The sequence below is a fragment of the Coturnix japonica genome, chromosome Z (genome assembly GCF_001577835.2).
Source record: "Coturnix japonica isolate 7356 chromosome Z, Coturnix japonica 2.1, whole genome shotgun sequence".
Lineage (NCBI taxonomy): Eukaryota > Metazoa > Chordata > Aves > Galliformes > Phasianidae > Coturnix > Coturnix japonica.
In genome coordinates, this window is record NC_029547.1 from 40,833,509 (window position 1) to 40,847,616 (window position 14,108).

Sequence of the window (14,108 nt, forward strand, 5' to 3'; positions counted from 1 at the left end):
AGGTCTTTCACATATTGGTGCAGAACTTCCTGTGCTCAAGTTTATGGCTGTTTCCCCTTGTCCTGTCCCCACAGACCACTGAAAAGAGGTTGGCCATGTGTCTTTGTCTCCCAAACTTAATTTATTTAATTTATTTAATTTAATAGAACCACTAATGTCCCTTCATGGGATGTCACATACACACTGTCATATACACACTGAATGCTTGAATTGTCAGGAATTTTGTTCTGTATTCAAGGAAGAGCATGAGACACAAAGTGGCAACATTGTTTGCTTGAGGGTATGCAGAAAACCTGTAATAATGGTAGGATTTTAATTCTGATCTTTGGTTGAGTTGGGTGTTTGCAGGTTAGAACTTGGGTATGAGTTACAGCAGTGGAAATTGTAGTGATTTTCATTACTGAGATGCTGCGTTTGCCTCCTGAGTATGTAAGCGGAGCTACAATTTGATTGTGAAGAACATTGTTGTGTGAAACATCCGCTTTCCAGAGAAAGAGAAAACTGATGTCTCAACAAGCTGCTTTTGTGACCAGCCAGGTCTTATCCAGAGTTTGCAGTTACACATTAACTAGGTGCATGTTTGTGCAGCTATTTCCATTGCACCAGCTGTGTGGTAACTCCATGATAAGTACATTCACTGCTTAAGTGGTTGTTTGAGTTCTGCTTTTTGTAAGACAGAGGTATACGGTATCTAACCAGGTGGTTGTATTTCGAACCTGTGCAGAATGTTACTGGCAATTCACACTGGAACGTGTATTTTGCTTTTCTGATGTTTACACCCCCTAAATGGTGGAATGTCCTCTCTGGCAGCTCTGGTGTTTCAGTCCTGGAGTGCTTTTCCCATTGCTTGCAGTGTGCCTTGGGGACAGTTACACCTGAAAGACATTAGGTAAAAATGTAAGATCATTACTCTGTAAAATCAATAAAACTCCTACCATTGACTTAATAATCTGGCAGTAGCTAAATGTTTAGTTAGTTTGATGCCAGGAACAACGTTCTGCGATTAAAATAATGGAAACCATCACTTGCAGGTAGGCAGACAAAACCCATCAGCAAATCCATCTGCATAATCACTGCTTGGCCTGCCCTCCCCATGTCAGTCACACTCCATACTAGTCCAGCAAGCAGCTCCGCTGGCATCTTCTGCCTTCATTCAGACTGTAACTTTTTCCTGTTCCTGTTATTTCTTGGATTTTGAGAAGATACCAGTGACCTGAGTTAGTGGAGACTTGAGTAAAGTCATGACATGTGGTTTGCTGACAACACAGAGTAAAAAGAATTGCTTCATCTACTATGCTTTAAGTTGATTAGCATGGATTTCTAGGCAGGAGCCCAGCAAGTACAGTTTGTCAGGCAGAAATGGGGAAGAAAAATAATCCGATTAAACTGTACATAAATTTTGGAGTGAAGGCTCTCTGTGTAATGGAAATATGGCTGTACTAAATGTGATTGCTAGTGCCAGTGGGGCTCAAGCGTGGTTACCATGGACTGTGTGGACAGCATGTATTTTTCCCAAAGCAGTGAGCTGGTTCGGTCTGCCTGAGCTCTTTGTCTTCTTATGCTGAAGTCTTCTGTCTGAAAGTTAGTAGAAAGCCTGTCTAGCATGTGGAGAAAGCATACTGGAACTTGCTTAGCAACAGCAGTGATAAAAAAATACCAGTGGTTCTTAGCTGGGGTACTTGGGTAGATGGAGCTTCAGCTACAACAATGGAAAACATACTATCGTGGATCCACAAAAGAGCTTTAAAAGTAATTGAAGTGTATTCTCCTCTACACAAGTGCTGCTACAACACAGAATGGGACAGACAGCAGCTGCAAGAGTAGGAGACTCAAATTAGATGTGATTGCTTTTGGTGCTTTCTGTCTGAGAGGGAATATGATGACAATCAGCAGCCCTGCTTGCTACCCTTCTTCCCACCCTGTCTTCACAGAGATAAAAGCATTGGCAGCGTGTCCCCCTCCCCACAACTGCTGCTTTCCCATTCTTTGTTGCTGCAGAACTGTCAGGTTCTTCTGATACAATGGAAGTAGAGCGAAACCCAAATAAAACAGCAGGATGCAGGCATCCTTTTGATTTTGGGGTAGTTAAGGGGCATTTGGGTGTTCTTAGTCTGCAAACATGAAAGTTACCTGCAAATTCCATGTTGTGAAGATAAATCTAGGTTAACAAGTTAGTGGTGTTACAGACTCGGATGGCTGGTTTAGAGACATGTTCCTGTGTGGGCAAGCATAAATATTTTGTACCGAACTTTAGCAATTTTGTTTTTTTCCTTTGCTAATGGAATGATGGATTAGTACCACTCTCTTGAGTTTGACATATCCATAAACAAACTTGCTGGTGGGAGATACTTTATTCTTGAGACAGCAAAATGTATTCCCAGCAGCCCAATGGCCTGGCACTGACACTTAAGTATTTGCCAGAGGCCAGTTGTATCATTATAGCAGGGTGATAACAAGGTTGATGTAATGGACTTGTTTATTATTTATTTATCAACTGAGTTTGTTCATTCTATGAAAAATGGCCAAGTTGGCAAGACTGAAAAATCTTCCTCTCCACATGGTAGAAGGGCTCTGACTGTTGAGGTGTACAGCCTCAATGTTGCACTGTCTCTTTCTTTTTTTTTTTTTCCTTTCCTGAGCTTTCTGTATTTTGTGTGTGTATTTAGAGGGTCCTTTATAAGGATTACGAGGGTATTTGGGGCAGGAAGGATGATAACAGTCATGGTGGACAAAGCATGCTGTACCTAGACTGACTTTTGAGACCTTGCCTGGATAATGGGTTGGCAGAAAACAACAGATGTCTAAGTGCTGTGCAGAGTCACATGAATTGTGTCAGTCTAGACATGTTTCATTCAGTATCTACCAAACAAAGGATGACTTAGCATTTGTCAGTACAACAAAGAAGTGATTTGATTTCTGCCTCTTGATGACTTCTGAACCTGGAGAAGCTGCTAAGTGATGCTACTTATTGGGAAGTCCCCACACAGAGGCAAAAAGGGTGGTAATCAGAAGGACTGTCAAAAACTATTTTTGTCTTAACAGATGCATTGCACAGAGCTATCATACTGCCTGTCTGGAATTAAAAACTCTAGGTCATGAGTGTCCAACCTTTCAGCTTGCCAGGTCTGCACTGAGTGAATAGGAATTGTCTAGATAAATACCTTTATCTAAACAGAAATAGGAGCCGCGTAGTTTTTGCTTCTCACAGGACTGTGTTTAGTCATCGAATCAAAATGTATAACCTTATTTGCCATAACTTGAGCTGGCACTGCACTGCTGCCCTCTTTGTGCCCTGTTCCCAGCTCAGAGAGTGCCAGGTATTTTATATTTACTTATTCCTTATCTCTTCTTGTCTCGTCCATAAAAGACGTGGATTGCAGTCATTGCAAATTTCAGGGATCTCTGTCTGTTTTGTGACAGCAATGTTACATTGTGGTTTCCCTTGGCTGCCTGAAGGGTTTGGAAGGCATGTTGTCCCTGTGGAAATTTCCCCAGAGTGTCCAGCTGAGAGGGTTCTTGTGAGAAAGTGACTCACAGTGATATAAGGCTCAGGCTCCTCAGAAGCGCCTTAGGCAGCTAGTTTTGCTACATGCATAACAGATAACTAGAATTTGTGCAATTTGTTCATGAGGAACTGCTTACCACCAGGTAGGCTATCACACTTGTCACAACTTCCCTGTGGCCTTCTCTCTTGTCCAGCTTGCTGGTCTATTTCCAGGATAATTTTGAGACCCTACTCAAGGTGCTTGACAAAAATACATCAAAAATGCAGTGCTGTTTTAAAGCATTCAGCATCTTTGTGGTCAGAAAAGGATACTTCTGTGTAGGTAGCAGTCACTGCTGGTATTCTCATATCTACCAGTGCCCAAGGAGGTGAACTAGAAAGATGCAGCATTCTAGGAGGGCTATTTTAACAGTGCATTAGAGTGCATTTGAGTAGTGCTGTTTGGTGCTTCTTAAAAAAAAATATGTGAAATCTGTTATGTATTAGCTCAAGCCAGTGAGACTGGCGTGCTTGGGAATTTGCCTGGGGATTCTGCATGCAAGACTGACATAAGATGTTAGTTTAAACTGCTGATGAAAGAAGAGCTTGTCTGCATTCCTTTTGAATGTCCATCCGTGACCTCCTGGGGAAAGGGGAGCTGAATGTCTAGAAAAAAATAATTGCTTGTCACCCTTGCTCAGTTGGACCTGGAAGTGGCAGAAGGAAATGGCAGGATGTGGAGAAGGGGGCTAGGAGCTGCTCATGGGAAGTAGGAGGCATGGGTCTTCGGTTCTGCGGGGTTTCCCATTGCTCCAGCAAGCCCCAGTGCCTGGCCAGCCAGTGCAGGCACCCGTGCACAGGAGCCCTGAGGCCTTTCTTCCCCAGATCCCCCTGCCCAGCTGTGTGAGTACAGGGCAGAGGCTGTACTGGAACTCAGGGTGCCCCACTGACTGGGGCCCAGGAGTTTGAAGGGCTCTGCTTTGTAGCACAAGTGCTTCCTGGTGGGGAAAAAGATACTGCTTTGGATGGTGAGATGTTGGATAAAAAGTTCCCAGAGGCTTCCAGCTCCTCAGCCCTGTTTTTTCCTCCGGATCTGGAGAGAGCTTATTGTTCCTCTCTCAGCCCAGATTTGGCAATCGCTGAAGGTGCTCTTGACCCCAGGGCAAAGGAGCTATAGCTCATGCTTTCATCAGACAGGAGTTAGTTGGGGACACTCCAAGCCATGAGCAGAAGGATCAGTTCTCCAAATGCCAGAGAGGAGCAGCTTTCTGTTTGCAACATATGGGAATTCTGCATGAGATGAGTAAGGGCAGAAAAGTCTGCCTAGGAAGATTGCTGGCATATGAATCTGAATATGCCTCGAAAATCCCAGACAGGAGAGAAAATAGAAGGTGCTGAAGACCTCGCTTACATTATTCTGGGCCAAACATGGTGTTGTTGTATGGGGGCCAAATTGACAGAATCTTCAGACATGTACCCTATGTTATATAATTTCCTGTATGGCTCTGGCAGGATTCCACCTTCTGTGCAGTGGTAGCCTTGAAGCTAGATAAAATGCTCAGCCCTGTCAGTTTGCTTTTCTATTAAAACCATCCAGTAAGTGTGAAACAAAAAGCCCTTGAAAACTGCTTAGCAACTTCCCACTGAATGTTTGGATTGTGAAAGTAAAGAAGTCCTTGTTACCACCATACTCTGCATTCTATTGGGTGTACAGTTTTAGTGGATGTCAGAATAGGCTCTAGGCCTCCAAACACACTATTCTGAACTTTTTCTTGGAAACTGTAGTCAAGGGATTCCCCCTCTGATTTCCTAATTGCCCTGCAGCATAGAGTCCCTGTGCTGGAAGTGAGCCATGCTCTCAGATCATGAGCTTGTTCCCTTTTCTGGGAACACACATTCATTTTCTTTGTGCCCTTGAGGTTCTTTGGATGTGCTTTCTGCCATTCTAGCTGCAATAGCTAATTGGAAGAGGAACTGGTGAGAGAAAAGCTGCGCTGACATCTGCAGTCCACCTGAGTTGTGAGTTGGAGGATCGTAACAGTGGTGTTCACCTACAAATGTTTGCCCCTGCTCCCTTTTCCATCAGCAAACACACAGTTGCTTTCTCAGGCTTCATTCTTTCCTGTAGCACAGCCCAGGGGTAGGGCAGCAGTCTGTGCTGGGCATGCAGGCTTCTCTACTAGGTTCTTCTATAGGCACTGACAGCAGGCCATGCCACAACTGTGAGACAGCCCCTGACAGGATGTTCATGTGGTGGCATGAAAGGCATCTCCACCCCAGCTCACAGTTCTGACACTTTCTCATCCCGGAAAAGATGCTGCATATGACTAGGACTATTGTTCTGAAACATCCTGTTTTATTAAGCCTGTAGTGACTGATTCTTAAGATCACAGAGCACAGCCCTTCCAAATAAATACCTGGGGGAACTGATGGATAGCAAACTGGACATAAGCCAGTAAGATACCCTCACTGCTCAGAATGGCAACTTTATCCTGGGCCACAGCAAAAGAAGCACACCCAGCAGGGCAGGGGAGGTGATCCTACCCCTCTGCTGTGCACTGATGGGATCTCACCTGGGGTACTGCATCCAGATCTGAGCTCTTCAGTACAGGAGGGAACTGTTGGACCTGTCGGAGTCTGTCCAGAGGAGGGCCACAGAAATGACCCAGGGGATGGAACATCACTCCTACAAGGATGGGCTGAGAGGGCTGGGGCTGTTCAGCCTGGAGGAGAGAAGGCTCCAGGGGGACCTGAGAGCAATGTTTCAGTATCTGAAGGGGAGCTGTAAGAAAGAAGTGGACAGGCTGTTCTGACATAGGAAAATGGTTTCAGTCTTAAAAAGAAGAGATTTCTACGGGATATAAGGAAGAAGTTTTCCACAGTAGTGGTGGTGAAGCAATGGAACAGGTTGCCCAGAGTAGTGGTAGATGCTCCATCCCTGGTGACATTCAAAGTCAGGCTGGATGGGGCTCTGAGAGCCCAAGTCAAGGTATGGATGTTTGTTCCAGACGAATTGGATTAGGTGAACAGTTCTAACATTCTGTGATCATGATGGTTTGCAGTAGCATTCAGGGAAGTTAAGTGTCTATGGAAATGATGAAGACATCTATTTGTGTAATGCTTCAAAGGAATGCAGAGAACATCTCAGAATCCACTATCTCCTGTTTTTGCTGCCAGACTAAAGAATAAGTTCTGGAAAGACACAAATGAGGATAGTTCTCTGTCTGGTAGGGCTAATAAGTGTTAGAAATGAGAAGAAGAAGCATTATTGAGCATAGGAGAGCAGGCACTGGCAAGTACTCTTCCACTGACCTCAGCCTCAGGAAAAGACAACAAATCTGTCTGGATCTCGTCACTGCACACCAGAGAATGCATGTGTCTTAGTGGTATAAATCCACCTTTGGTGCACCCGTATTTGTAGCATTGCCCTCTGTTAACTGTGTATGTTGGGTGCTCAGAGCTGGCATCTGGGAGTTGTGTAAGCAGCTCACAGAGGCGCAGGGTGTTGGCACTCTGCTCCCTGTGTCTTTGGCAAGCAGTAGGCAAAGGTGTTGCAGGACAGATTTAAAACAAAATCTGCTGCTGCTTTGGCTGAGGTCAGACAGTGTGACTGGTTGGACGGCTTGTGTGCAGAAGCTGATAAAAGCTGGCAGTGGTTTTAGCAGGTAACAGTCACCTTAACAGCCAAACTTCATTGTGTGCAAAAAGTTCCTCCAAACCTTCCCCACTGCTTTATTTTTTTTCCACGTGGCTCTTGTTACCCCAGGTTTATCAGGGTATCTTGGCTGCTGTGTGTTGTGGCTCTGCAGGATCCCTTCCCTTGGGACTGTACACTGTGTTTTCACAGCTGTTCTTTTTCTCCCACCTGATATAGCACTGACCAGATAGGTAGGAGTTTTAGCTTTTCTCTCCCCAAACACTGCAGATGTTTTTCCATGCCTAGCTCTGTGCTACTGAGCGTTTCCCACAGCCCCTGTCTGAGTCCCTTGGAGCTGACAGACCCCACCTGCAGACCCACACGGTTCTTACAGCAGCTCACACACACTGGTTGACATACCTGACTCATGATGGGCTTCTCACTTGTCTTCATCTGCATGTAAAAAACTGGTTTACTCCTGTTTTCTTTGGAAACAGAGTGCAGTACTTCATTGAAGAGATCTCTAAGGAATACGGACAGTTCCTCATCACGGGGCCTCTCCTTAACCTGTTAACCTGGCTGGTATGTCAGCATCTGCAGAGTGCTGGAATATTTCAGAGCTGTTCTGTTGCTGAGGCAGACGGGCACGGCGCAGTGTGCCACGTGCTGTCGTGTCTGCCTGTGTCTGGTTGTAGGATGCTGCCGCAGCCGGGCCAGCACAAGCACTGCAGGCAGCGAGCGGGCAGACAGCTTCTGTTGGGCCTGCAGGCCTTCGCAACATGTCGGGTCATAAACAGCTCTCCAAGAGAAAATCTCTTGGTGTTCTGATAGGGTAACTTCAGTGTGAAGAAGTTATTGTATTCCTCAGTACAAGGGAGTGTTTGTTTCCATTTAGGATGGTGTTTCACCTGGCTGTCAGGCTTCACATTCTGCCCTGGATGCAATGCAGGCACACTACATCCCAGCTGCAGCTGGGCAGCTGCCTGTGAGCACTGTGGGGGTAGTTTTGTGTGTTTGATTTTGGTTTTGATTTCTTTTGCTTCACCTTTTCCATCTGTTCTCTCCTCTCTTGTTCTTACCTCTTTCTTCTCCCTGCAGTATGAACTGGACTTGTTGGCTCCTACAGAAACCACGGATCTACTGAAATTCACAGTGTAGTTTAGATCACTTGGGTAAACTGGAGACCGTAACTGAAATCAAGTGACATTGCTCTCCATCTGTAGGCATTTCTAAGTACAGATTTGTATCTGTACTTAGAATCAAGCTTAAGGGCAAATCTGGTATGTTGCTGTTAATCAAAATTCTGATGTTGTGATCATCGTGATGCTTGATTTCTCTTTATAGTTTATTTTGTTACCTAAGTCAAGACACACAAGTTGACATGTTCCAGGTACCCTTAAATAAATACATTGTGACTACTTGGTTTTTGGTACATAGAAGGCAGTGACACACCAAAGGCTTCTTCTCCTTTCTGCTTGCTGTGCCTCTGAGCCTGTGTTCTAAAACAGTGGATTTTATACAGTTAGCTTTTGGAAAAGCTTAACATAAGAATGACTTCCTTCACTGTCCATGTTAAGTTATATTACATATTTTTATCTGTAAACACGACTGAGGAAGAAACTTGATGACCATTCGTGCTTTTGCAAGCTCAAGTGTTATTTCTGCTTTGAAAACAGTTTTCTCCTTCCTTTTCTCCTAATACAGAGAGAAGAAACTGAAAGGTAGAGTGCAGGAGCTGGTGGGTGCTTTGGAGAGGCTCACAAAAAGCAGTGAAATCAGACATCAACAGTCTGCAGAATTTGTTAATGACCTGAAAAGGGCAAACAGGTAAAGGATCTCCCAGCAGATGGATGCATCGCTGGTTCTTTATTTATTTGTTTATTCATTTTTGCTTTGTTCTAGTAATGCACTGTAAGCCTCACCATGTTGTCATGACCATTTCTGGATCCTTGCAGGTTCCAACAGGTTGAATCCTGAAGGTTAGATGTGGAGGAGGGATGCTGAAAACTACATAGCTAAAAACAGAGTGGAGGAAACAGGTTGATCATAACTGGGTTACTAGGAAGTACAGTATTATTTAAAACAAACAAAAGCCTGATTCTTTCATTTGATCAGACTTCCAGATCTGTTATTTTGTTTAAATTTCTCCTTTTTCTGTGGCTCCAGCCTCTTTAACAAACCAGCTTCAGTAGTCACACTTTAAATGCATTGCTCAGTCAGTGCTTGTGGGTGTACTGAGAATATGGGTTTTATCTGCCTTTCTTTCACAGTGTAATTTTCATTAATACATTACGCTAAGGAGAGAAAGCCCTTGTGGTGAGGAACAGCACCCGCCTCAGGCTCTCCTGCTGAACCAGGTGGATGTGTAAAAGATATTTATATATGAGATACTTAGCAGCTGACAAATAAGCATGGGGTGTCATACTCTCATGCTAACTTTCAAATGCAGCTGTTTGTCTCAGTCTCAGTGCTGGACTTTTGTAATCAGACTCTGGCCACCAGAGAATCATAAAGCATCACGTGTTGTAGTACAGTATACCAACTCTAATATACCAAGTCTTCTTTGTGCATTGAAGCATGTACAAATATTTGTACTTGTCCAAAGAAGGTGCAGAAGTAGCAACAACTCACATTCGCATCAATGAGCTGTAGATCAAATGAGTTTTAAAGCTCCAGTAAATTTCTGGAAGAAGGACCAAGTCTTTGAGGGCCCTGTAAAACATGTTTTGTTTTTGCCTAGGGTTATTCTCTTTGCACTTGCTGTGAGCAAGCTTTTTTGAATGACTTTGTATTGCCTTGTATTTCTAACAGCAACTTGGTAGCCGCCTATGAAAAAGCAAAGAAAAAGCATCAAAATAAGCTGAAGAAACTGGAATCGCAAATGATGGCCATGGTGGAGAGACACGAAACGCAAGTCAGGATGCTCAAACAAAGGATAGCTTTACTAGAAGAAGAGAACTCCAGGCCACACACAAATGAAACTTCACTTTAAGTGCGTCTCTTTCAGAGATCTCGGTGCCATCATGGAATTCTTTATTTTGGAGGCTGGCTTTTAGGTTGCTTCAGTGCTGAGGTCTGACCTATCAACAAAGGCACAGTTCAGCACCATCTCTCAGATCTCGGCTGTCCAGCCAGGAGTTATGGGGATAATCTAAGCATTAACTGTTAATTGACTGTTAAATAATGTAAAATGGCAGTGCCTGAATTACCGTGCTATAATTATGTACCTTGTCGGTGTCATTATGTCTTTACTCATACAGGTTCTCTTCCATTTTATGTCCTATGGGTGATAGCATCACATAGGAAAATACTTCATGTTGATAGGTTTTAATTTGGGCAGGTTGGAGGTAATCTGAGTTTCTCTGATCCCGAGTCCCTCTGCACACAGCTGTACTCAAGACACACTTAGATGGTTAAGCCATCTAAACAGATGGCTGCAGTTCAGGAAGCTCATAGGCTTGTTTGCGTTGTGCTCCGCAGTAGCAGTACTGTTAACTAACAGTGCTGATAAGGTAGGAAAGCTGCTTCTGATTTGGGGAGGGGATGAAACGGTATTTAAAACAAGTTGCATCTCCTCAGAGGATGGTTTATTTCATATGAGTCTGTAAGAGGACTAAAGGCAGCAAGTTTTACCATGTCAGATAAGTAGTCTTTGCCAAGGTTGGTTCAGACATTACAAGCCATCACCTGGTATTTATTTACATTGCATGGTGTTTATTTGCAACTGATTTGTGAAAGTTTTCTTGTCAGCACATTATAGCCAGGGTTTTCCATAAGAGCTTGACAGTCCTTGTCAGCTGTAGAGATTTCAGTGCGTCCTTCTTTTGTCATGAGGTAGAATGGCATCTTTTAACACTTCTAACCAAAAAGGTACTTAGTAGAAACGTACCTGTTTCATGTTGAATACATATACACAGAACTATAAACGTGTAGGTGTGTGGATGTACAGCCACAAACAGAATGTGAATGAGGCCTTCATAGAGCTTTGTAGGTTAACTTTTGTTACGTTTACTGTTCTTCTGTTTAAGCCAAGTCATATTAGTGCATTATCATGTGAATTAATTGAGAGATGTTGGCCTATTGTGTTAAGTGGAGCATGGGGATTGGGTTGAGTTCTTGACAGAGGCAAGATGGGAGGCTGCCCTCATTCCCATTTTAGATGGATTCTTATTTTCTTGACCGAGTACAGGAGACAATTTCCTTTATTACATTTGTTTTTAGTTTGTCCAACATTAACATTGTAAGCCTGTTGCTGTTACTCTTGTACTTTGTATTTCTCAAGCTCAGTTCTCTCCAGTAAATCAGACTTCAGGAGTTGTCCATCACTGTTGGTTCATGCGTTGAGTTGCACCTCACATTCTATTATATGTGGAATTACAGAAACTTCCCTCATTTAGTCCTACAATTTCTTGTTCAAACAAAGCATTTCTATGGTATTGGTTTTACCTGGTAGTGGCTTAGGCTTACAGCTGTGAGAATTTGTGACTTAATCGTTGTTAAGTGTTGATTTCAACTGAATCTGAAGCAGTCTGTGTTCATTACACCTCTGATTTCATTACTGGCATCTCTGTTTAACTTATTGCCAGATATACTTGGCAAACTCTTACGGCATGCTGGAGGTAATTTCTATTCTATTCTGCTGTGGCTGCCATTTCCTTCTTTCCTTAGGGTAGTAAAATAATTATTTCGTACTTCTCCAGAGTGTGATAAGTGAGCAACAAAGGCAGCACCCTGAGTGGTTGATTGCAGCAGCACATTAAAACAATGCTGATTTCAAAACCAAGCCGTAGGTAGTGATGCCCCGGGGCTGAGTTAGGTCAGTCCTCTCTGTCAGCTAATTGTACTTCCTGATTTATAATGCAAATTGGTATTTTTGAAACCAGACTATTGAGGGAATAAATACTGCTGCTCGTGTTTTGCTAAATGTCCTGGATTTCCTTGGTCAACAAGTTTCTTGTCAGCAGCACTTTTTGTTTTCACCATGTTGCAGTGGTAGCTGACCACACTTGTGACTGAAGAATAGAAAGGACACAGATGATCATTTACTACGGCACTTACAGCTTTGTCTTCTTGGATCTAGAGCACCCATCTAAAGTCATCTCAAACTGTCAGAGTGAAGCAAACCTTTCCCTTAAGGTAGCTAGACAGTGCTCTTACATGGCCTTTCCTCATGCTGTATTTTTCTGTTCCTTGGCAGCTGAAGAATCCATTAAGTTCATGTCATGCAATAAAGCTTAAAGCATTTGAACCTGGCTTTATAGAGAAGATGTACAATAGGAAGCATAGGAAGTTGCAGTGTTCCTTGCAGTCTGTTTTCCTCAGGCCTAGTGATTTGCTGGTTCTGCACAAGCTGAATGTTGTTTTATTACATTTATTGTGTATCTTCCCTACCAACAGCACTCTAAAAGTGTTCTAGAATGAATTATAAATCATTAACTGTATGTAAGCCACATTACTTTCCTTCCCATAGGACTCAGATAGAACAAGAAACAGGAAGTTTTTTGCTCAGAGGGTGGTAGCACACTGGAGCAGAGGGCTGTGGATGCCCCGTCCCTGGGGTGTTCAGGGCCAGGCTGGATGTGGCTCTGGGCAGCCTGGTTGATGTCCCTGCACATAGCAGGGCAGTTGAAACTGAAACTGGATGATCCTTGGGATCCTTTTCAACCCAGGCCATTCATGATTCTATGATACTATTGGCCTTCTGAGCTGCAGGAGCACACTTCTGGATCATGTCCAGTTTTTCATCTACCAGGACCCCCAGACCCTTCTCCGCAGGTTTAATTCAAATGCATAGGCTATATTATTTGCAAGCTGAATTTAGACATCATAATTCCAAAGTCATAGGTAGCTGCTTCACAGTGAGTAGCAGGGGCTGGTCTCTTCTCACTGGTGACAGGTGACAGGATAGGGGAAATGGCCTCAAGTTGCACCAGGGTAAGTTTAGGTTGGATATCAGGAAACGCTTCTTTACAGAAAGGACTGTTAAGCACTGCAATAGGCTGCCCAGGGGGTGGTTGAATCACCATCCCCGGATGTGTTTAAAAACAGTTTGGCTGTGGTGCTCGGGGACATGATTTAGGGGCAGGTAGTTAGTTAGGGTAGTATGGTTTGGTTGTGGTTGGACCTGATGGTCTTTTCCAACCTGAGCAATTCTATGAACAGCAGGTTTGTTAACAGACAGCCCCAGCAGCAGCTGTAATTTGCCACAACAAAAGTTACTTTGCCTAAGCCATCAGCTACTGCCTGTCAGCAAAATACAATAGGCCAACGGGGACACGGTGGAGGGTTTACTGGTACTGTGACAACTGGTATCTGAATAAAATGGCACCAATCCTGTGACTGAGTGCCAGGAAACAAGCTCCCTTCATGTACATAAGGGAACTGGTAGCACACCAGTGTATGGATGAGTACTTTATCACGTTGAGCAGCCTAACAGTTCACCTGACCCTTGTTACCAAATGCACACCTTAACAAAGCAACAAAAACAGTTTCCCTTGGCAAGAACCACAAATTTTGTTCACTCATTAATTAATCTTAGGGCGGCTTATTTTCTAAATTGCTGGAGTGCATGAAACTTCTTTCTTTGTACTTCTTTTTCCTAACTAAGCATATAAACCTTCACCAGCTTGAATGTAACTGTTAGCTATCGCAAAGCACACATGACTAAAACTGCATTAATGTCAGTATTGTTCTGCTGTTTTTATTAGGAGTTTCTCATTTAAAACCTCATTTAATTCTGTACCATACATTGTAATTTTAGAATCCTTTCACCTTGCTGAATTAGCTTTAAATGTGTTGCTGGTTTTTAGTCTCCTAGCTGCTGTAAAATAGCTATTTTGTGTTCATTTGATATAGAATTGTATAAACTGCATTTATTTATACAGAGACATTTATAATACTTATTTTACAAATGTTCTTATATTCTGAATAAATTTCTAAAGCCGTTTCTGTTCCTTGGCGTTGCTTTGCCATATCATCCCATCCATC

General features: G+C 43.3%; 1 protein-coding gene and 1 long non-coding RNA gene across 6 annotated transcripts in view; one reads left to right on the forward strand and one right to left on the reverse strand.

The window, feature by feature from the left end:
- MCC (MCC regulator of WNT signaling pathway) overlaps window positions 1-14,074 on the forward strand; it is a 172,168-nt gene extending 158,094 nt beyond the window's left edge. For all 5 annotated transcript variants that reach the window (XM_032441471.1, XM_032441472.1, XM_032441473.1 and 2 more), the window contains 2 exons: window positions 8,826-8,948; window positions 9,933-14,074. In XM_032441471.1, the coding sequence (XP_032297362.1) occupies window positions 8,826-8,948; window positions 9,933-10,113 (304 nt within the window). In that variant the 3' untranslated portion in view covers window positions 10,114-14,074. The remainder of the gene's footprint in view (window positions 1-8,825; window positions 8,949-9,932) is intronic.
- LOC107306347 lies at window positions 211-8,819 on the reverse strand. The gene is made up of 2 exons (XR_001552084.1): window positions 7,542-8,819; window positions 211-875 (listed from the first exon to the last, which is right to left on the reverse strand). It is a non-coding gene; the product is annotated as an uncharacterized LOC107306347 (long non-coding RNA).
- Window positions 14,075-14,108: the final 34 nt, after the last annotated feature.